The sequence below is a fragment of the Peromyscus leucopus genome, chromosome 8b (assembly GCF_004664715.2).
Source record: "Peromyscus leucopus breed LL Stock chromosome 8b, UCI_PerLeu_2.1, whole genome shotgun sequence".
NCBI lineage: Eukaryota > Metazoa > Chordata > Mammalia > Rodentia > Cricetidae > Peromyscus > Peromyscus leucopus.
Genome location: NC_051086.1, coordinates 84,653,449 through 84,675,460, shown reverse-complemented (window position 1 = coordinate 84,675,460; position 22,012 = coordinate 84,653,449). Strand labels below are relative to the sequence as shown.

The 22,012-nt window shown below is 41.2% G+C and overlaps 1 protein-coding gene across 3 annotated transcripts in view; it reads left to right on the top strand.

Moving 5' to 3' along the window:
- Nucleotides 1-22,012, top strand: part of Helz (helicase with zinc finger) — a 157,781-nt gene that overhangs the window by 79,702 nt on the left and 56,067 nt on the right. For 2 of the 3 annotated variants that reach the window (XM_028865232.2, XM_037200965.1), the window contains 8 exons: nt 3,171-3,504; nt 4,282-4,412; nt 9,685-9,864; nt 10,347-10,451; nt 15,921-16,099; nt 17,142-17,260; nt 19,170-19,315; nt 20,893-21,040. In XM_028865232.2, the coding sequence (XP_028721065.1) occupies nt 3,171-3,504; nt 4,282-4,412; nt 9,685-9,864; nt 10,347-10,451; nt 15,921-16,099; nt 17,142-17,260; nt 19,170-19,315; nt 20,893-21,040 (1,342 nt within the window). The remainder of the gene's footprint in view (nt 1-3,170; nt 3,505-4,281; nt 4,413-9,684; nt 9,865-10,346; nt 10,452-15,920; nt 16,100-17,141; nt 17,261-19,169; nt 19,316-20,892; nt 21,041-22,012) is intronic. The other variant, XM_028865233.2, reaches the window with a different exon arrangement.

Below are 22,012 nucleotides of genomic sequence, written 5' to 3'. Positions count from 1 at the left end.
GTGGAACCTGGCAAGGAGTTAGCATAGGGAGGATATCAAGGTCAGCAAGCAAGGCAACATTACCCAAAACGGGGGGGGGGGGGGGGGGGGGACGGGCCGTCATGGAGACGCCTGCCCAGGCCACACAGGCGCTCTGTTTTAGGTACAACCACATTTCTTATCAGCTAGACAAAGTGGTTTTATAACAGTGGAAATTTTGTTGGCTGTTTTTGCCTCCTGGAAAGGCTGACATTATATTGGCTTCAAGATTGATTCAAAATGTGGTGTGAAACAGTGGCAGAAATTGTCTTTGTTCATTGAGAATGTATTTTAAGTATTTGAATTATTAAATTTCAAAGTTTTTTTTTTTTCAGGATTTATTTTGTTTTAAATTATGTGTTTCTGTGTGTGTCTGTGTACAGGTATTTGTCTGCATGTGGGTGCAGGTACCCCAAGGAGGCCAGAAGAGAGTGTTAGGTCCCCAAAACTGGAGTTACATACAGGAGGTTGTGAGCTGCCTGATGGGGGTGCGAGTCCTGGAAGAGCAGCCGGCGCTCTTAATCACGGAGCCATCTGTCCAGCTTCAAGCTGTCAGATATTAGTCTTCTAATATTTGAGAGAGGCTGTGGACTGGGATTTTAGTTTAGTGTACCAGCCTTTTAAGAAGAGGAGATGTTAGAAATAGTGGTTTCTAGTAGAAAGGCTAAATCTGCATCTTTAGCATATGGCCAGTCTTCTGCAGGAAACTGCTTTTTGAGGTGTTTGTTTTCTAGGACATCAAGGCATTGGTTAGTGACATAGCAGATTCTCCTGCTGCTGTAAGACTTTGGCCTTCATGTTCAGGACTGTTCAATTATGGTCAAGTTTTGGGATGGTGGGTTCAAAATTAAATATAGCAGTAAAATTTGAATATATTGCCTAAGAAATGTATTACAGAATTTTAAGAATTTATTAGGGAATAAAGTTGTTGAAATGAGAGTTTTGTATATGATGATAGAATAGATTAGAGACTGAAAGCCATGTTCAAGTTTATATAGTAATCAGGTTAAAAATGTTGGGTTGCAAATGTCTTAACCAGTTAGTAGGAACCCATAGTGCCCCAGAAACAGGGCTTTGTGATAGTATAGTGGGGATGGCGGTTTGTGCGACAGGAACAGTCAGTGTAACTCACTTCTGGCTTGGAGACCTAACTGAATGGTGAAGCCTTTTTGCATAATGCCTGGAAGCATTGATTTGGAGTCACGTTGGAGAGGTCAAAGGTTCTTTGGTGTTACCCATCTGGGCATGGAGAATGCAGGAACAAAGGTGTCTATTAGAGAGTAGGTGAGGGCACAGGGCTTTGAAAAGGTGGCTGAGTTTGGATGGGAAGGGAAGGGAGGGAGGTAGCAGGGAGTCCCTGGAGGGCGTGGCTCTACAGAAACCCAAGGAAGATGGAGTTTAAAGAGGAGAGTGACTGCAGAGTAGAAGGGAGACGATCTGCAGCTTGGCCATGTCTTTAGTAACAGAGAGGTCTGTCAGGCCGCCATGTGTTAGGGGCAGTCTCTTCCAACTTAAGTGAGTTGTAATGACCCGGTCCTTCTCATCATGTGGAAGGCAGTTGTGACGCTTTCTTTAAAGACTCCCTCATGACACCAGGGCTCGGGGTCTCTTCAAATGGTGAGGTGGACAGTGGCTATCAGCTGGGCAGCTTCACTTCACTTTCATGTTCAGGCTTTTTCATTTGAGTTCTGAGCATAAATCCGGTCTTTGAAGAGTCAGATATAGTTGGAGAAGATGAAATCTGCATTTCTTTAAATTACTCAGGAACATTACATACAGAATGAGAGAAATGTAACAGTATTTTTGGAAAGTCTCATAAAAGGCAGATCCTACTGGATTGTATTTGGTCTGCATATAAAGTTGTGTTATTAAATACTAATTTTAGTATGTATAGACCTTTTGGTTTATACCTCTTGTGTATTCTATGTGAATATTTCTTTTCTTTTTTTTTTCGTTCTTTCTTTTTTTTTAATTTAAATTTTTCAAGACAGGGTTTCTCTTTGTAGCCCTGGCTGCCCTGGACTCACTCTGTAGACAAGGCTGGCCTCGAACTCAGAGATCCACCTGCCTCTGCCTCAAAAGTGCTGGGATTAACGGTGTGTGCCACCACACCCTGCTGTTTCTTTAACTGTGTAAGTTAATCTTGATTCTCTGTGATGCCTTTAAGCACATATTCTCTCATATTCACTTGTACACAGGTGTCCTGATTGCTGTCTGCTAAGATACACCGACCCCCCACTCCCAGACAGGGTTTCTCTGTGTAGTTTTGGTGCCTGGATCTTGCTCTATAGATGAGGCTGGCCTTGAACTCACAGAGATCCTCCTGGCTCTGCCTCCTGAGTGCCGGGATTAAAGGCGTGTGCCACCACTGCCTGGCTTAGCCTTTTTTTTTTTTTTCATAGTGAATCTCTTGCATGGACTCAATTCCTTGTAATAATGAATAAACTTTTATTCTGGTTGTTATTGGCTAGTATTACCGAGAGAGAAATGTTGTGGTTAGATTCTTTTGGTAAGATTTACCTGCCAAGCCCTCAGCTGAAAGTCCATTGTAGTTTTAATGCAGTTCCTTTCCTCTTAGCTTAGGTAACTTTAAAGTCTTAATTATCTCAACCATGTTCGAACAGGTTTTTCTATTAGTTAATGTATTCCACTTTATTAAAAATCACCTGTAGTTTACTCAGACTTACAAGAATTATTTATTTGTGCCTGTGTGTGTGTGTGTGTGTGTGTGTGTGAGTGTGTGTGTGTGTGTGTGTGAGAGAGAGAGAGAGAGAGAGAGAGAGAGAGAGAGAGAGAGAGAGAGAAACTTTCAGGAGTCAGTTCGCTACTTCCACCATGTGAGCTCTGGAATCGAACTCGGGTCACCAGGCTTGGCAGCAGGTGTCTTTACCCACTGAGCCCACTCAGGGCCACACTCAGTCATTTAGAAATCCATATTCTTAACACAACTAAGGATGCTTAATGTGACTTGTCTTCAGCTTGGATTTAGGGGAGAAAGATACTGTAGTATATAGAGTTGGTAATTCAGTACAGGGGAATCGGTACAAAGTTTACATTTCCATATATTTATATTTGAATTCCTTTGTTGTATTTTTCTAGTTCTTACGGTTTTGACGAGAAATACTCAAACTAGTTTTCTGCTTTCGATTTAGGTTCAACCTTAAAGTGCAATTGCAGATTTTAGCAAGCTTCATGCTCACTGGAGTTTCTGGGGGTGCAAAGTATGCTCAGAATGGACAACTTTTTGGTCGTTTTAAGCTTACTGAAACCCTTTCTGAAGATACTTTGGCTGGAAGACTGGTGATGACCAAAGTCAATGCTGTTTATTTATTACCAGTCCCTAAAGAGAAGCTAGTACAGACCCAGGGAACCAAAGAGAAGGTTTATGAAGCTACTATTGAAGAAAAAACAAAAGAGTATATATTTTTAAGGATATCCAGGGAATGCTGTGAAGAGCTTAATCTTCGGCCTGACTGTGACACACAGGTATGTTCGCAGGCAGCGCCTTTCCTGGAGTGTTTTCCCACCCCAGCGTCAGCTGCTGCCTGCTGCTTGTTCACCCTCCACTGGCCAGAAGTGCACTTGACTTTGAAGTCTTATCCTGGGTGGTCACCTTTTGAATTTAAGGAACATGTAGTATGCTCCCATCTTGTACAAGCTCGAGCTTTCTGATGAGACATTGACATAGCAACGGAAGAGCAGAGTTTTTTGGAAGCTGCAACATCCAGGGCCACGGGATCAGCATTGTATCTGCTTCCTTTCTTTTTGCATTAATGGTGTTTAGGTGAAGCCTGTGTTCAATTTTCGATATTTAAGTAGAAAGCTAGCCTGTCTTTTTGAATAAACTTAGTGGACCATTATTCATTGACAGTCTGTACAGGGTTGTAAGGCTGATTATCACTCAACATGTGATACCACACACTTGTTCTGATGTTATCAGATGTATTCTTCATGGGCATGGTGGACTCATACTCTTTATCGAGCATTTATAAGATTTCAGTTCTTACCATGTAAAATGAGGTCAGTAACAGCATGTATACTGTTAGTATGATCACATGAGGTCATCCATGGCAGCTGCTTTGTTACAGTGCCTAACAAATGCAGCCGGTGTTTCCTATACTAATTACTGTTGGGATATGATCGTAGTTTGAAAGAAGCTCTAAACTTGTCCTGCAAACTGTTGACTCCATGAAGTATTTTGTACACTGCCAATATTGAGGTTGGTGTAAAAGCTGTTTTAAAAATGTTCATTTTGTGTTTCAGGTCGAGCTTCAGTTTCAGTTGAATCGATTACCCCTCTGTGAAATGCATTATGCACTAGACAGGATTAAGGACAATGGTGTTTTGTTTCCAGACATCAGTATGACTCCTACCATACCTTGGAGTCCTAACAGGTATGAAAAGAGATTTCTTAGAAAAAAGAAGGATGTTAATATTAAATTGAATGCCTGTATCAGCTCAAGCAAACTTGATTGTTTCCTCTTTTTTCCCCCCTTTTTCTTTTTTTAAGACAGCATCTCACACTGTAGCTAGGCTGGACTGGATCTTGTTATGTAGCTCAAGCTAACCTTGAACTTGTGGTAGTCCTCCTGCCTCAGTCTCTTCAGTGTTGGGACTGCAGTGCAAGCTAGTACACTGAGCTCAAGCATACCTTTGTTAGAAAGTTTGCTTATGTTCTTGAGATGAATGAAACATTTGGCATTCATACTGTAAGTTAGTTCTGTGGCTCTCTCAGTGGTCTCAATTTGATAGAACACTGAATAGTTTAGGGATGTTTCCAAATGGAATTCTAATGTGACAATCATGACCTTTCTGCAGTGGTTCAAATATATAACACAACTTTGAGATGATATTGTGATTTAGCAAAGTGGAGGGAGTTTAGAAGATATTTCTTCGGAAACTGCTGTCATGTTAGGGGTTGTGCAAATAGCGATCTGTTTAACTGTCACCTCCACCCGTGGTTGAGTAAAGGACTGCTGGTTTGTTCTAAGAATATGCAACTGTGTGAGTATTCATTCATCTTTGCTACTGGTTACTGTCCCATTAACTTCTGCCTTCCTAGCTTACTTGACCTATTAAAAAAAAATATCTAAGTGGCTTTACACAATAAAGACATGGTTAGGTGGCCACCTGGCAGAGTGTTTCCTACTGATGGATGTCTTGGATCTTTAGTGATTGATTTCCAAGGTCACCTGCCTGTTGACAAGTAAAGAGTGAACACAGATGACCAGATGGTACATTTTTATGGATCAGGCCTAGAAGTTGCACATACAAGTCTACTCAATATTCCATTGCTTCTGGCCCTAAAACAGAATAAAACATGATGTACCTTTTAGTAGGAGCTTGCTGTTGCTGCTTCACCCCACTTCTGTTTATTGCCAGATTCTCAACAGGCACTAGTCTGTGTGGCTCTAGCATTCTTCATTTACTGTGGCTTTGCTGCTTACTGTTCTGAAAGTGATTGTGATCTGATTTTAGAACCCAGGGACATCTCAGCTCTTGTTTGGTTGAGCTCCTTTGCATCCGTCTTTTTCTTTCCATTCTTGTAACTGGTGCTTAAGTTAGGCCTGGACTATTTCTGTGGCATTCTGTTGATCTTCCATCCTGCTGTCTGTCTCTCTGTTGTCTGGTCCAACCCAAATACTTCTTCCAAAGTTAGTTTTTTAAAATAACCATGGCATTTCATCCTGTGCAGATCTCTGGATAAAGTCTGAGAGGCCAATTCTGAGCCCTGTCATTGCTTCTCACTGAGTGCCTTCCAGCGCTGTCCTCTTCCTTTCTCAGTCCCCATGCTCTAGCTGCATTTGGTTGCCTTGACATGTGTCTATGCCTTCCTATACTTACTTGCCTCCTTATGTTTTGTTATTCCTATAGAATTTTTTAAACGTGATAAAATCCATGCAACATCACTAGCCACTTGAAGATTCTAGTCTGTTAGCTTTAAATACATTGATGTGCGACCCTGATGCTGTGTCCTCATTGTATGTCTCTCCTCATGTTTGCATGGTTTCCTTTGCTGTCTTTGCCCAGGATCAGCCTTTTGGAGATCATTTGGTCCTTTGGAGTCATGGGCAGCTTAAGTGCCCCCTCTTCAAGCAGATGAGCGGGATACTTGGGTTTCATGATTTCAGCACTTACTTACTGAGTCCCTGCTGTGACAGTTCTCTGCTTTCCAGTGTGATTTCTCTAAATTCAACATTTTTCCTGGACTCTGGGCTTTGTAAAGTATGAGGCCATGTCTTATTTATTTTGAATATCAAGAGAGTCTTGTACATTGAAGTTACTATTAAGTTCAAGTTTAAAGAGGAAGATTAGTCTCCAATGTGAAGTGCCCTCCTAGTGAAGCTTTTGGCATTCTGACTTGATTTGTCCATGTGTCCAACAGTACTGACAGAGAAGTGCCAGGAAGCCGTCGTGCAGCAGGATGCTTGCAAGCCGGGCCAGGCTTGCCCACCGCGGTGGGACAGTAGTGGAAGGTCCTGTGTCTAGGGCCTGAGAAACCAGGAGCCATTTAAACTCTTTTGGAATCCCAGGGGATGTAGATAGACAATGAAGCTGAGAAGTCGTTCTTCAGCATGTAGCCTGTAAACTAACTCCAGGAATGCATTGGATTGGGCTAAAGAAGAAAAGACATTGAATTAACTTAGCACTGGAATAAAATAATTTTTATTCCATTTTAGAAAATATCTTCAGAGATTAAGCTTGGGGAAACTACATTTTCAACTGTGGAAACAATGCTTTGCAGCATGCATGTTTAGGTTGCTCTCTTACTAAGTGGTGGTGCAATAATGATAGTTGCTTTCAGTTCTTGCCTTTCTTCATGTATTCATTATTCATTGCCAGAAATTACAGAAATGACTGACATCAATAAAGTCTGTGATCTGCTCTGAGACCCTTATACAGAAACACTTGATAAATAGAATGGGTTCCATAATTAAGGAAAGATATTGACAAATTTACAGAATTGTTCCTGTAAGTTTGTCATTAATCTCTTAGCATTGTAATTAATGCATAGCATCTAATACAGCATTCTGTAACTCATGCTGATGGGAACGATTAGCATGTATTGTTTTGTTTTTAAATTTGTATTATTCAAGTAATGTCTTTTAAAGTTATCAGAAAATACAGAAATAGAAGTTAAAATGGATTGGACTTTTGTTTCTCAATTATTTTTTTCAAATAGCTTTGGATGAGTGTTTTAGTTCATCTAAACATACATGGTCTCATTGGCTTTAAGACAGCTGTCTAGTGCCATGCCTTACCTCTGTAGACAGTTGAAGGGGCGTCAGATGTGGGTGTGTGAAGCAGTTCTCTGAGCTGACCTGCTGTTGAAAGTTGAGTTACAGAAGCCCAGAGGCAGGTAACCAGGACCTGGGTCAAAGGCCAGCAGTGCTGTCACATACCACATTGCCTTTCCTCCTGGCCCAGGAGGAAATTGGGATTTTTGTTTGTTTGATATTGTTTTCTGATGCTTGTTGTTTATTGGTTTTGTGATGGCTGCTTGGGATTTATTTACCACAGCCAGAGGAGCACCAACATGAGAAGGGCTTTCTTGACTTAAAAAAAAACCCCAAAAAATCTAGTGAGCATTGCTTTTTGTTGTTGTTTTAATAGAATATAGAGGATGGTTTGAGAGACTTCTTCCCCTATCAGATTGGCTAGAGTTGGGATGATGTAGGCAGACTTTTCATTCCCACCCACTAGTTCCCAGACAACCCACAGGAAGAGTTAATATTAATTGTAAGTGCTCAGCCTATAGCTCAGGCTTGTTACTAATTAACTCGTACATTTAAATTAACCCATATTACTTATCTACCCTCTGCCATGTGGCAGTTCCTTTTCAGCAGGGCTTTTTCATCTTGCTTCTCTCTGAACTCCTCAGACTGCCCTTCTTCTTTCTAGCATTCTTCTAGTCTGGCTCTTCTACCCAAATTCTTCCCGCCCAGCTGCTGGCCAGTCAGCTCTTTTATTAAACCAATCAGAAGGTGTCTTGGCAAAGACACGTCTTCACAGTGCACAAAAAGATTATTCCATAACAGGATGATTTGTTGGTTACCACACCAGTGTCTGCTTCAGTCAGGTCTGGGCATGGTGGTCACCTAGGGCTCATTTCTTCTTTTGCAATAGAAGATGGAGCATTGCCAGGTGCTGGAAGAGCTATGATTGCAGAAGCTGGCTATTGAAGAGGGACTCTAGAGTAAGATGCGCCGTGTAGTACATGTTCAGAGTCCTTTTTTCTTTTGCTGTTAAAATAAAGTCAGAAAAATTAGTTGTAGCAAGTTTGTTTTCTAAGGTTTTGTAGATTGAAAGAATCTCCTTGGTTTGAATTTAGCATAGTGTCTCAGTGGCAATTTTTCAACATCTCAGACTGTTCGGACAGTTTTCATATGGGAGTAGTCTGTGGTCTAAGTGGAATCCAGCCATATCGAGAGGGACTTCTGCTGTCAACTCTGTCTGCCCTCCTGTCTGTGGCTCATTCTGAAGATACTTGGCAAGTTTTGCAGGAGTGTCTTCACACATCCTTCCTGTTTGGGTTCATGTTTTCCTCATTTCTACTATAGATGTTGCAGTGTTTAGTATTTGGGTTGGAGTTGTGAGGAAGAATACTGTTGATTCTTTAATTTCATCTGTCTCAGCATCTGGTTGGTGTCCATTTCAGTCTTCCAACCATACCCATGTCATAGAAGGGGCATTCATGGGAGTGTAGCTAGAGTTTTCCTGCCTGGCCCACAGTCAGGACAAATCTCTGTCACCTGCCAGTGCCACAGCTGCTCAGACCCAACCAAGTAAACACAGAGACTTATACTGCTTACAAACTGTATGGCCGTGGCAGGCTTCTTGCTAACTGTTCTTATAGCTTAAATCGACCCATTTCTATTCATCTATACCTTGCCATGTGGCTCGTGGCTTACTAGTATCTTCACATGTTGCTTGCATTGGTGGCGGCTGGCAGTGTCTCCCTCTGCCTTCCTGTTCTCTCCATTCTCCTCTCCGTTAGTCCCGCCTATACTTCCTGCCTGGCCACTGGCCAATCAGTGTTTTATTTATTGACCAATCAGAGCATCACATTTGACATACAGACCATCCCCCAGCACCCGTGGGAGCGATCTCACTACACAGCTGCTTGTGCTCCTGCGGCAGGTGCTCTTCACTCTGGACAGGAGGAGCTGTGTGGATGGTGTCTGTGTGTAAATGCCAGAAAAATGTTCCATTTTTGTCTGGGTTTTGATACCTTTAAAAAAAACTGCTACTTAATCAATCAGCTACTTAATCAACTTTGATATCTCTTAACCAGGGGGATGCAGGTTTTCCTTTTCTTTGTGTTCTAAGCCTGTCTGGAGAACTTTTCATAGGTCAGCAACAGAAATTTCAGTAGTTGTTTTTTTGCATTCTATTTGCAGTGGAGGAATTGACAACTTCCTCATTGTGGGAAACAGTTTTCTGCATTTTGTAATATCGTCAGCAAACAGACTACAGGTGTTTGATTTCTCTAGATTAGTAGCTAACTCAGGTTAGTTTTGATTCGTGGCAGAACACTTGACAGTGACTTTCTTGAGTAATCTGAGAGGTTTCAGAGTAAGTGTTGGCTATTGTAGATGCTGTGCTGCTTGGGTAGATTTAGTGTCGGGGAGACTGACAACACTGTCATGTTTGTATTTTCTACAGACAGTGGGATGAGCAGTTGGATCCTCGGCTAAATGCAAAACAGAAGGAAGCTGTTCTGGCCATCACCACACCACTCTCCATCCAGCTGCCGCCCGTCCTCATCATCGGACCCTATGGGACAGGCAAAACCTTCACACTGGCTCAGGCCGTCAAGCACATACTGCAGCAGCAGGAGACGAGGTGAGCCGGAGGAGGCGGTCCCCTCTCTCCTTAGGCAGGCACAGCCTCTCTTGTTGTCGTAGAGATAGAATGAGGCCAAGGAGACAATTTATCCAGCTCTTACTCAGTAAAGGAAAAGTAAGACCTCAAAGCCATGAAGTTTGTATTGTGTTAAAATATGCTGTTTTAGAAGCTGGCAATGTAGACAATGATAGTTTTTAACATAGCTATCACAACGTCAAGTCTGCCGAGGGATGGGATATGTTAGAACTCAAAGAGCTGGTTTAAAGTGTTTATTATGGACAGATTTAAAAATTATTGGGGGGAACTCCTCTTTGACTTAGAGTAACATACTCTCCTAAAGGCATCATGGGGTCCTGGTGAAGAATCTGAGCAGAGTGAGGGAAGTAGACGTATAAGATGGCCACTGCTCATTTGGTATTATATACTGCTTGACTAGCTTTGTGTTGTGTCATTCTTTTTATTTGCACCATTTATTTCAGCAGGATTCTCATTTGCACCCATTCTAATAGTGCTGCTGACCTCTACATAAAGGATTATTTACATCCATATGTAGAAGCAGGCAATCCCCAGGCAAGACCTCTCAGGTATTTTTAAGGCTTATTATGTATCTGTATCGTTCTTTGTTATTCTTAAGAAAAGGTGTCTGTAAAGATTTTAGAGGCTTTGGAAACACCTAAAGCATTAACTGTGCATTGGCATTTGGAGGTTATGTCTTTGGAAGAAATCCTTAAATTAAGGCAAAATGTAAAAATTATTGACCATTTCTGAAACATTATATATACAGAAAGACATCCTTTTTTAAGTTTCTTGTGTAAAACTGTTGTTACGGTCGGAGTAGATTTTGGTATGTACATCTAAAAAATAGTGTAAGATAAGTGATTAGCTTGCATCAAATGGAGTTTGATTAAACTTCTAGCATGTTCTGCACAGCAGAGTAGTCATGGAATGACAGTTCTTGTCAGAGTACAATTCTAGCTGTGGTCACTTCTTGGAAGCTGCATGTTAGAGAAGCAGAGGCACTTCAGTGACTTCTGCAGCACTGTGATGACGTGGTCAGGACTTCTTGCTACCATGGAAGAGAGAGAGTAGCAAAGGAAATTTTCCGTTGCTATAGAAAGGTCTAGTGATTATATGTGGACATAAAATGTATTTCAATATAGATTGTGGGAGAATAAAAATCCTTTTCTTCAGAAAACAATAAAGAATCATAAATACTTTTTTATTATACCATTTGCTTTTGTTGTTTGTTATACGAATTAATACTTAGTTTTACCATTCTGCAAACTAATATATCATGGCCGAGGTTGTTCAAATGATTATTAATTATTGCTTAAAATTAATTTCTAACCGCACTTAGATCCATAATAGACTAACCTCTTATTCCTAGTTGAGTCCAGGCATGGAAACGTGGAGTTCTGCTATTTAATTCTTTAATTCCTGTCACCAAAACCTTTTGAAAGTGTTTAGAACAGGGGCATGGCCTGTTAACACAGATGTCCATGCTGTGTTGTACTCTCACTCTAAAAGACAGCAGAAATTATCAGTTCAGTAGAACCCAGTTATGTGTAATAATAAAATACTGACCGCTTATTCTCTAAGTGAAGACAAGATGTTTACTGAAGGATCCTTTCACAGTAGATTGCAGATTTTAACCTCTGACCTCACAGTGAAAATGGAAGAGCTAGCATTTTACCTTGAGTGTTCTTACTCTAATGAAGAAGAGTTGATTGTCTTATTTACTTGTAGTGGTGGTAGAACATTTTGTGTGTGTGTGTGTGTGTGTGTGTGTGTGTGTGTGTTGATAGAAAATGTGGCAGTCTTGGATATCATTGGTTTCTTGGCTTAGAAACAGTTGAGTGAAGCTGGTGGTGGTGGTGCCACACACACCTTTGATCCCAGCACTCAGGAGGCAGAGGCAGGTGGATCATTATGAGTTTGAGGCCAGACTGGTCTACAGAGTGAGTTACAGAACAGCCAGGGCTACACAGAAAAAAAACCTGTCTGAAAAAAAAACAAAAAACAAAAAAACAAGCCAAACAAAAGCAGAACAATTGAGTGAATTGTTGGACTTAGCATAGGATATTTGAGATTTGAGATAGTAGACTCCATCATTTTTCCAGCTTATATAGCCTTTCCATGTGCATTGGGCTGTGAGGATCCACCATGACATATGTCTCCATATGTGTAATATGATTTTCTAGTAGAGTATAGTCAGAGTGGTCCAAATACAGAAACTTGTCCAATAGCAATATAGCCTTTCCATGTGCATTGGGCTGTGAGGATCCACCATGACATATGTCTCCATATGTGTAATATGATTTTCTAGTAGAGTATAGTCAGAGTGGTCCAAATACAGAAACTTGTCCAATAGCAGAGATCTCACTTTTTCTTAGCTCTAGAGTTCTTGAATCCAAGATGGAAAAATAATTATTTTCAAATTCAAGGTTCAGGTTATTTCATTCGTAAACAGAATAAAATGGAAAAATGCCTAGCTTCCTCGAGTGTTTCTTTATACAACACCCTACATACTGTAGCTTTTCTCTCTAGGAAAGGTGTTAGCTTGCAGCTGGAGCCTAGGAGGATCTGTGTCTTGAGTTCTTAGTCTGCATTATAACATTAGCTCAGATTAGTTGATAGTTTTCCTACTGAATAATAACCACAATAGGTTTGGGAGCTAGAGAGGATTAGAATGACTAACTGCTCTGGGAAGTCGAGCTTCTCTGAGGGTTTTGCTTTTTCTTGGCGTGGTCCTGGGATGGAACTTCACAGGCTTGGTGATGCTAAGAAGTGCTACTCACTTGTCACACCCCTAGCCAGAGGAAAAAAAAATCAGCGTTACTGACATTGTTCTGGAATTCGAGATTGGAACACAAGAGGGCACCAAATGTCTACAGATTCCCAAGAAGAAAGCTCTTGCTGGGAAGGCAGGCTGATAGAATTGGCTACTTCTCAGGCCTGTAGTGTGGAGTTGGTCCTGGAAAATAGTTTAATAGTCAGTGAGTAAATAGAGTCGTAAGTATGGGTAAGCACACATTCTTAGGATTAGAATTCATGAAATTTGTTTTAGTTGCTAACTGAGCCTAAAGTATTTGGAGTTCCTAGACATTTTAGATTACATTGAGTTTTGGTTTACTTTATTTAGAATTGGGAGATTTATATACATGTTCATATATCACATATATGTGCACCCCTCCCCCCACAGATAGATAAATAAATAAACAGACAAATGAGTAGAATTCAGAGATTTTACCAAAAAAGAAATATAGAAAGCCAGATGAGGAGTGGCACATGGCTGTAATACCAGTACTTATGAGGTAGAAGCTGGTGAATTACTGCAAATTTGAGGTCATCTTTGTCTATATCAGGAGTCAGTGAGAGCTACATAAGGAGACTTTGTCTCAAAGTTACAAAACAAACAAATAAAAACACAAGGAAAAGAAGTGTGAGGAAAGCAGTTTCTTTTTGCATGTGGCTCTGAGGCTAAGTTTCTGACCCCGGCAAGGTCATAGTGCAGTGGGGCAGTCCTCTGGAGGAAGTGTGCTTGCTGTTGTCTGGGGAAGTTGAAGGCAGCTGTCATTTTGGGGACTCTTTAAAGAAACACTTTTTTGTTGTTTTGTTTAAAGGGATCATCAGTTTTTGACAATTCCTGTTCTAAGTTGTAACTTTTTTTGTTTTTGTTTGTTTTTTTGAGACAGTGTTTCTTTTGTGGCTCTGGCTGTCCTGGAACTCGCTAGGTAGACTACAATGGCCTCAAACTCACAGAGATCTGCCTGCCTCTGCCTTTTGAGTGCTGGGATTAAAGGCTTGGGCCACCACCTGGCTAGTAGTAACATTTCTAGTTGCTTATGGCATATGAATTTACTACATGTACAGTAATACTCTGGTTTGAAAAGTGTTACCTTGATTATATTTCTTCCTCCACCTTTGTAAACACTACCCCAAATTATCTAGTTTCAGTGAATTAAAATTATATATACAAGACTATCTTCTGTTTCAAGGTTTACTCTAAATCCTATGGAATATGTGAATTGGTTTGTTTCTAGGGATACACAAAATATTTAATTGCTGTCACGTATATATTTATGTATGTTATTTTTCCCCTATGGTGCTAGGAACTCAGGGCTTTGAGCGTATTAGGCTTTATCCCCTGAGCTACATTTATATTCTCAGTGATGTATTTTGGATTATGAACTGAAAAGTGTCATTTACCAGTGTTAATACTATGGTTTGAAAAATATCACATTTATTATATTTCTTCCTCCACCTTTGTAAACACTACCCCAAATTATCTAGTTTCAAAAGCTAGAGGCAGGTGACTGTAATCCAGCACTTGGGAGGTAGAGGTGGGTGGACCAGGAGTGCAGGTCATACCCCATCCATTGGTAGTGAGGTTGAGGCCAGCCTTGATGATCTCAGACGCTGTTTCAAAAACAAAAATGAAACATAGAATCATAGTTCATTAATGAGTTCTATTAACATTACATTAAAATGTCTAGTGAATCCAATTTGTGTATTTCTTCTGTGATCCAAGCCACATGATCTCCTGTCCAGTCCCTGGCATTAACCTCCTAACTCGCCCCCCTGCTGCTTCTGTACTCTGCTTCCCCTCCACCTCACTTGGGATTGTGTTAGAGTCAACCTGTATGAAGACCGTCATGAGCACATCTTCCCATGTCCCTGCAGATGCCTGGGAGCTGGCCAAGGGAGTAGATTTTGCATCACAGAAGCCAGCAGTGCTGGAGCCCTGCCCCCACCTGCTTGTCAGACATTGAGCACCCTTTAACTCTCTCCCTAAGGAGATTCTGCGCAGAGATCAGACTTGTCTTTTAACAACAGGAGTCGTCATGACTGCCCTGGCCAATCTGATGGCTTTTCATTAGACTCAGAGTAAAGCCTTTGTGGTTGCTCCAAAGCCCCGTACACTCTGCCTCTGTGCTGTAGCATAGTTAGCAGCCCGTAGATCCCTGTCATGTGGGTCAGTGGGGATGGTGGAGGCTAGAAGTACATCAGATCAGAGCAGTCTAGAGCTGAGGCCTGTTCATAGTTTCTACTGTAGTTATTTTATTTGAAGAGATGAAATTTCTTAAGATTTGCACTAAAGAATTTTTGATTATTCAAAAATTTAATTCAGCCGGGCGTTGGTGGCGCACGCCTTTAATCCCAGCACTCGGGAGGCAGAGCCAGGCGGATCTCTGTGAGTTCGAGGCCAGCCTGGGCTACCAAGTGAGCTCCAGGAAAGGCGCAAAGCTACACAGAGAAACCCTGTCTCGAAAAACCAAAAAAAAAAAAAAAAAAAAAAAAAAAAAAAAAAAAAAAAAAAAAAAATTTAATTCATCTTCAGATTCTAGAAGACCAGGCAGATGTCTTTTTTTTTTTTTTTTTTTTTTTCTTTTTTTTTGGTTTTTTGAGACAGGGTTTCTCTGTGTAGTTTTGGTGCCTGTCCTGGAACTCATTCTGTAGACCAAGCTGGCCTTGAACTCACAGAGATCCGCCTGGCTCTGCCTCTCGAGTGCTGGGATTAAAGGCATGGGCCACCACCGCCCGGCCCAGGCAGATGTCTTTTTAAAAAGTTTAAAGAACTTTTCTAAAGTAAAATTATTGCAAATTGTTCTCAACTAAAAGTGTTATAAGCATATACTTTTACAAAATATGAGTTAAGTACATTTCTGTAAGAATGTAATTGAGAAAAGGTAATTTGAGAATGAAAGGTTTCAAACTTAATTTTTAAAATTATTGCTTGTAAAACATACATTTCTGTGTTAATTCTGTTGCAAGATTAATCTGAATACTTAAAAAATTTGGTATTTGTGATTTGTTTTTACATCTTTATGTTTATATCTACACTTTATGTTTATATCTTCTAAAATATTTGATAGGAAGGTCATTGTGGGTATAGTGGCAGTTTTATACTAAAATTCTAAACTCTAATATGGTGTGAATGGTTATGAGATTTATTTGTTCATTTTTGGTGTTGTAGTCTTACATACTAGTCCAGTGTTTTAGTAATCAGCAGCCGTGACCATCCTAACAGGAAGTGTGATCTTCTCCCGTAGGGTGTACTTTCGGAACCGCTGGGTGAAGACTGTCCACCCGGTTGTGCACCAGTACTGTTTGATCTCAAGCGCACATTCCACCTTTCAGATGCCCCAGAAGGAGGACATTCTTAAACATCGAGTGCTGGTGGTCACCCTGAACACTTCCCAGTACCTCTGCCAGCTGGACCTTGAGCCCGGTATGCCCACTCACCACAGGTGGCTGTCTCTCAGGCTTAGAGTATTCTCTCCTTTGGCAAGTGCCATCCTGTGGGCCATGTCTGGCCAAGTGTCTCTTTTTCTGCATGGAATGCAGCTGCCCGTGCCCGTTTATTAACTTGGTTCTTGTCTGCGGTGCAAAGCTGAGGCGGGCTCTTCAGCAGGGACGGGAACTCTTTGGCCCTTGACCGAAAAGCATTCCCTAGCCCCCGATGGTCACCTTCGTGACCGCCACTTCATTTGTGCTCTAGCTGGCCAGGTGGTTCTGGTTAACTAATGATCATGTGAAGAGTTCACATTTAGACGGTGGTGTGTGTGTGTGTGTGTGTGTGTGTGTGTGTGTGTGTGTGAGAGATTTGGTGAGGGTTTGGCTAAGCTGTTTTTGTATCTTCATGTAGAAATAACAATCATGGCACATGATTAAGATTTCTTTCTTCTTTTTGCGGGGGTGCGGGTGTGGGAGGTGGGGGTGGAGACAGGCTTTCTCTGAGTAGCCCTGGCTGTGCTGGAACTCACTCTGTTGATTAGGCTGGTCTCAAGCTCAGATCTCCCTGCCTCTGCCTTTTCTAACTTAAGTAGTAGACAATTTCAGGATTTATGCAATTCCTGAAAAAAAATGGTAACAAAAGAAAATGTTTAATCTTTTCTTGTAAAACATTAAAAACATTTATTTTTTAGTACTCTGTATATGAGGGAGTATGTGTACGTCTGTGTGTATGTGTCTGTGTGCCGAAGGTATCAGTTCCCTGGAGTTACAAGTAGTTGTGAGCCATCCATCATGGGTGCTGGGAACCAAACTCAGGTCCTCTACAAGAGCAGTGCATTTGCTCAGCTGCTGAGTCACCTCTCCAGCTCCAGCCTTTTTAAAGACTCATGCTTAAGCTGATTGTCTAGATTGAGGAAGACCTTAAAGTCCTCATGACTCGTGGACTAGTGGAGGAAACTCTTCCCGTAGTGCAGTTGGAAGCATCTGCTGCTGTGCTGCCGCTGTGATGTGTGTTCTCTTTGCACTGTGCCTTCCAGGGATTTTTACACACATTCTGTTAGATGAAGCTGCCCAGGCCATGGAGTGCGAGACCATTATGCCTCTAGCCTTGGCAACGAAAGACACGCGGATTGTTTTGGCTGGTGATCATATGCAGGTAGGTGTCACCTTAGCCACTGTCTTGCAAGGTGTATTTTGATGGTTAGTATTCTTCTCTTTCTAAAATGCCAGCTGTTACCAGAGCACAGCCCCTTCTGGGACTCCTAACTAGCTGGGTTGGCCTCTGTTATAAAGGAAACAGGTGGGAAAACTGGTGAGGGGCAGGAAAGGAGCCTCAGCTTGTGTGGCAGCAGTGGTGGGGCTGCCAGCGTGACAGCAGCCTCGAGGACAGGACAGGACAAGGCAAAGGGTGTATCTAGCAGAGTCTGCCAAGGGCCCTGTAATAGCTACTTCTAATATCTGTTTTTGTGCAGGGTTAATTTTTTAATAGCATATGTAATAAAACATACAATTAAAATTATAGTCACAGGTTCAAAGACTATGTCAGCTTTTAAGTTATCTGCATATGTACATGTAAAGAGAGAAGCCATCTGTGGTGTTGTCTGTCACGCTGTTTGGAACTTGTCCTGCTTCTTCAGTGGGTTGGGGGTCTGCAGAGCAGGTTCGAGTCTTCCAGTGTGCAGAAGGAGTTTTGTGCTCCTGCTTTGCCTGAAGTAGTTAGTGTGATTTTTAGCAGTAAAAGGTATAGCCTTGAGTGGCTCTTTATACTTCTTGAGATCAAGGAGGCAGTTTATCATTTTTTTTTTAAGGAAATTTTCTTACTATATTTTACCATTTATTTATTGACTTAAGGCTAGTTACATAACCCTTTTTGCAATTTTTACAAGTTAATTTAAAAAAATACTTATCTGTATGTGTGTACGGGAGTATATCTATATGCCTCATGTGCATGCAGTGCCAGTGGAGGTCAGAAGAGGATGTGGGACCTGAACCCGAGTCCTCTGCAAGAGCAGTGAGTGCTCTTGGCCTCCGAGCTGGGTCTCCATCCCTTTAAAGTTCATTTTTAAGGTTAGCATGTAGTGTAGTAGATTTCATTGTGGAAAAACTTGTTGATTATTAATATTTGTTCATCATAGTCAAATATCTTATGAATTAATTTTATTTATTCATTCATTTACTTATTTATTGAGACAAAGTTTTACTGTGTATTCCAGGCTAGCCTCAAAACACAACACTTTGGCATCAATCTCTTAAGTTCTGTGATTCAGGGCTGGGGAGATGGCTCAGTGGTTAAGAGCATTGGCTGCTCTTCCAGAGGTCCTGAGTTCAATTCCCAGCAACCACATGGTAGCTCACAGCCACCTATAGTGGGATCTGATGCCCTCTCTGGCATAAGGTTGTACACTCATAGACATTAAATAAATAAATCTTAAAAAAAATTTTATGTGATTCAGCTGTGTGCCACAACATCCAGTCTGAATTTATTATTTTATTTTTAAAGTAAATCCTTTAAAAACATAATTTATTTATTTAGTGTGTGTGTGTGTGTGTGTGCGCGCGCGCGCGCGCGCATGCATGCATGCATACATGCATGCATACATACATGCTGTGCATGTAGAGGTCAGAGGATAACTTGCAGCAGTCAGTTCTCTCCTTCCACCAGCTGGGTTCTCAGGATCAAACTCCAGCCACCAAGTTGATGGCAATCCTCTTTACCCCTTGAGCCATCTCATCAGCCCCCAAAGTTTATATTTTAAGAATTGATTGGTTTTGGTGAAGTAACTGATTTATGCTCTTTAAATTAAGTTGTGTAGGAGGGGCCCTGTGTAACTGTAGAACTCTAGACTTTCTTACTGCACTACACTAAGTAGGAATTTTCATCTAATCCCTTGTATTAGTGTATAAAATGGTTTGTAGACCATATGAGTAATTTTTTAGGAGGGCTTGCTCCAGCATTCAGCATGTTAAATACATGAGAAGTTTTAGTGTAGAAGACTGTATAAGTAGATTTAAAAGTACTGTTTTTATGTCTGGTTAAATTTTTTTTGTATGTTTGTCTGTTACAGCTCAGTCCTTTTGTTTACAGCGAGTTTGCCAGGGAGAGAAACCTTCACGTTTCATTACTTGATCGACTCTACGAGCATTACCCTGCCGAGTTTCCATGTAGGATCCTCCTCTGTGAGAACTATCGCTCCCATGAAGCTATCATCAAGTAGGTGTGAGCTGTCCCTCCACCTCACGCTTCCTGTGGGCTGTGGGAGGGAAGCCGGACAGCACCTGACCAGGCGCAGGTGACTTTAGGTGGATTATTTGTGATCTCTGAGTGCTACAGACTATGCCTGACTTGTGTTTTTAAAAGAATACTTCAGAATCTAGTGCTGTGAGTCTTCATAAGAAATAATGCAGCATGAGCACCAAAACTTCAGATTCTACTGGTCATGATACACTTTTCTATGAATTAATACATAATCTGTATGAAGAATGACATGCCTGTGTTACTGGTCATACACTTTTTTATGAATTAATACATACTCTGTATGAAGAATGACATGCCTTCGTCACCTATTTGAAGAGAAAGGGAGGCAATGGAAGGAGAAACCTTTAACACAGTTTTAAAGACTCCTTTTAAATACAGTCACATGTATAAAGGAGTCATCCTCTACATGACATCTGAGTGACTGAGTTTTATGGCCAGTTCCAGCTGAAGGAGTAGAGCCTGGCCACCTGGGAGCCCCTATGTGCTCTTTGCCAGTCAATACCCACCCCAGAAACAAGCTGTGAAAGCTTCCTATAATTTAGTAATACCTGTTCTGTCATGCCTGTGGAAACCATATTTAGATCTCACTAGAAGCATTGCATAGATTATGTTCTGTCACCATCTCACACTGTCATTTCTTTTTATAATTCCATCCATTTGTAGTCAGTGATGAGTTTAGTACTAGACAGTGTGTTCCCTTTACAGTTGGAGACTGCAGTCAGTGCACTGTATCCAAGTCTGTGCATTTTTGTATTTGCACGTGCAGTCACCTTAACTTAATCCTAGGCTGCAGTCCGAGACCTGTCATTAGAATTTTGTTATTGTGTGAGTATCATAGAATGCTTTTCACAGACCTAAACAGTAACCGGTGTCCTAACTCGGTCTCGTGATGAACATGAGATGTAGGAGACTGCCGGTATGATGTGACAGACCACTCTGCAGACATGTTTTTATAAGTGGAAAGGTACACTTGGAAATAACAAACTGGAGTAAGTGCATAAAGCAATAGCATCGTCCTTTGGAACTGACCTACTGTGCATCACTGTCCTTTGTGGGTTTCTGTCAACATCACCACAGAGGTGGGGACCTCTTGCCGCTGTGATTTGGATGTGCTAGGAGGTTTTCAACTCTGGTATAGGCCATGGGGTCTGTTGTTGATCAAAAGGGTTGTTAGGTGATACATGGCAGTGTATGATCCACATGAGTGAGATTACATGTTAACTAAGAAAACGCAGCTTAGGGATTTTTTTTTTCCTCAGAGCAGAGAGTTCAGCTAGTACTGAATGCTCATCATTTCTTTTGTATTCTGGCTTCATTTCTTACAAAATGGATGCATTTAACAATGGTGTTATAGGGACCTTCTCTGTTACCACTGTCCATATTTTTGGGAAATTATTGGCATCATGAGTATTCAATGTTTGGACAAAAATTAATTGTAGACATAAATTAGTATTAGAATTCAGTGGGTTTTTGTGTAGGTGAAATAAATTAACTTGGCTGATAGATCCCTTTGTTCTTTTCTTTTTCTGCAGCTATACCTCTGAGCTTTTCTATGAGGGTAAACTGATGGCCAGTGGAAAGCAGCCAGCACACAAGGACTTCTACCCACTGACATTCTTTACTGCACGAGGGGAAGACGTACAAGAAAAAAATAGCACAGCCTTTTATAACAATGCAGAGGTATCTTAGTTCTTCATGCTGATTTTAATCTTTTCTTGGTCTGATTCTGTTGAGCATTCATTTCAAATTCAGGGTTGACAGTTTATAGTGTGTTGATTTCCTTTACAAGAAAATTGAGCAAACTTTACATTTATTTATTAAGATGAATCTACAGGAGAAAAAAATTTGTTTTTCTTTTTGTAATAATTAAAAAAACCCACAACTTTGTTAGAAAAAGCCAACATATTCTGACAATAGAGCATTATTGGCTCAAGTCTAAAACAGACTGGTTAAATTTCTAGCTCAAAGGAGACATCATTTTGAATGAGAAAAAGTTGAATTGCAAAATACTGTGCTTTGGAGAGGCCACACAGTCTCCAACATTGGCCTCACTGTCTCATCAGGGGCTCCGTAATGTGCTCTTCCAGTTTCTGCTTTCCAGAGAGAGTATGGGTGTCCTGAGGGTCAGATCAGGCAGTAGGCAAACTCGCAGACTAGGAAGCCTGTGGTTAAGGTTCCAGCTGTCACAGGAAGGTGAAGGAAGTGTGTGTGTTTCATTCCTAATCTTGGCTCACTGTATTTACAGAGAAATGGCTTTTGTTACATAACAGGAACTCCTATGCCCCTTTAACAATTGAGCAGGGGTTAGAGTTTAGAATGTAGTGCCATGTGCTTAGACCCTAGCCTCAAGCCAAGAAGCCTGACGTTTTCATTAGTCTGTGCCATTTAATTTTAGGAACAGGTAAACTTTTCTTTAATGATAGCAAGACTGAAGGTAGCTGTACCGCTCTTTTTGTTGTTTTTGCACTCAGGCTGGAAGTCTGGAAGTCGGTCTCGGTAAGAGGGAGGGCTGACAGAGTAACAAGCAGGGCCTACATTCTAGAAAGGTGCTTGGGTCCTCATGTGGCACCAGGGATCATAGCCAAGCAACTGGGCCCTTGTTACTTCATGGTATGTTTTCAGGTACTCTCCAAGCTGTAGGTTATGTAGAGC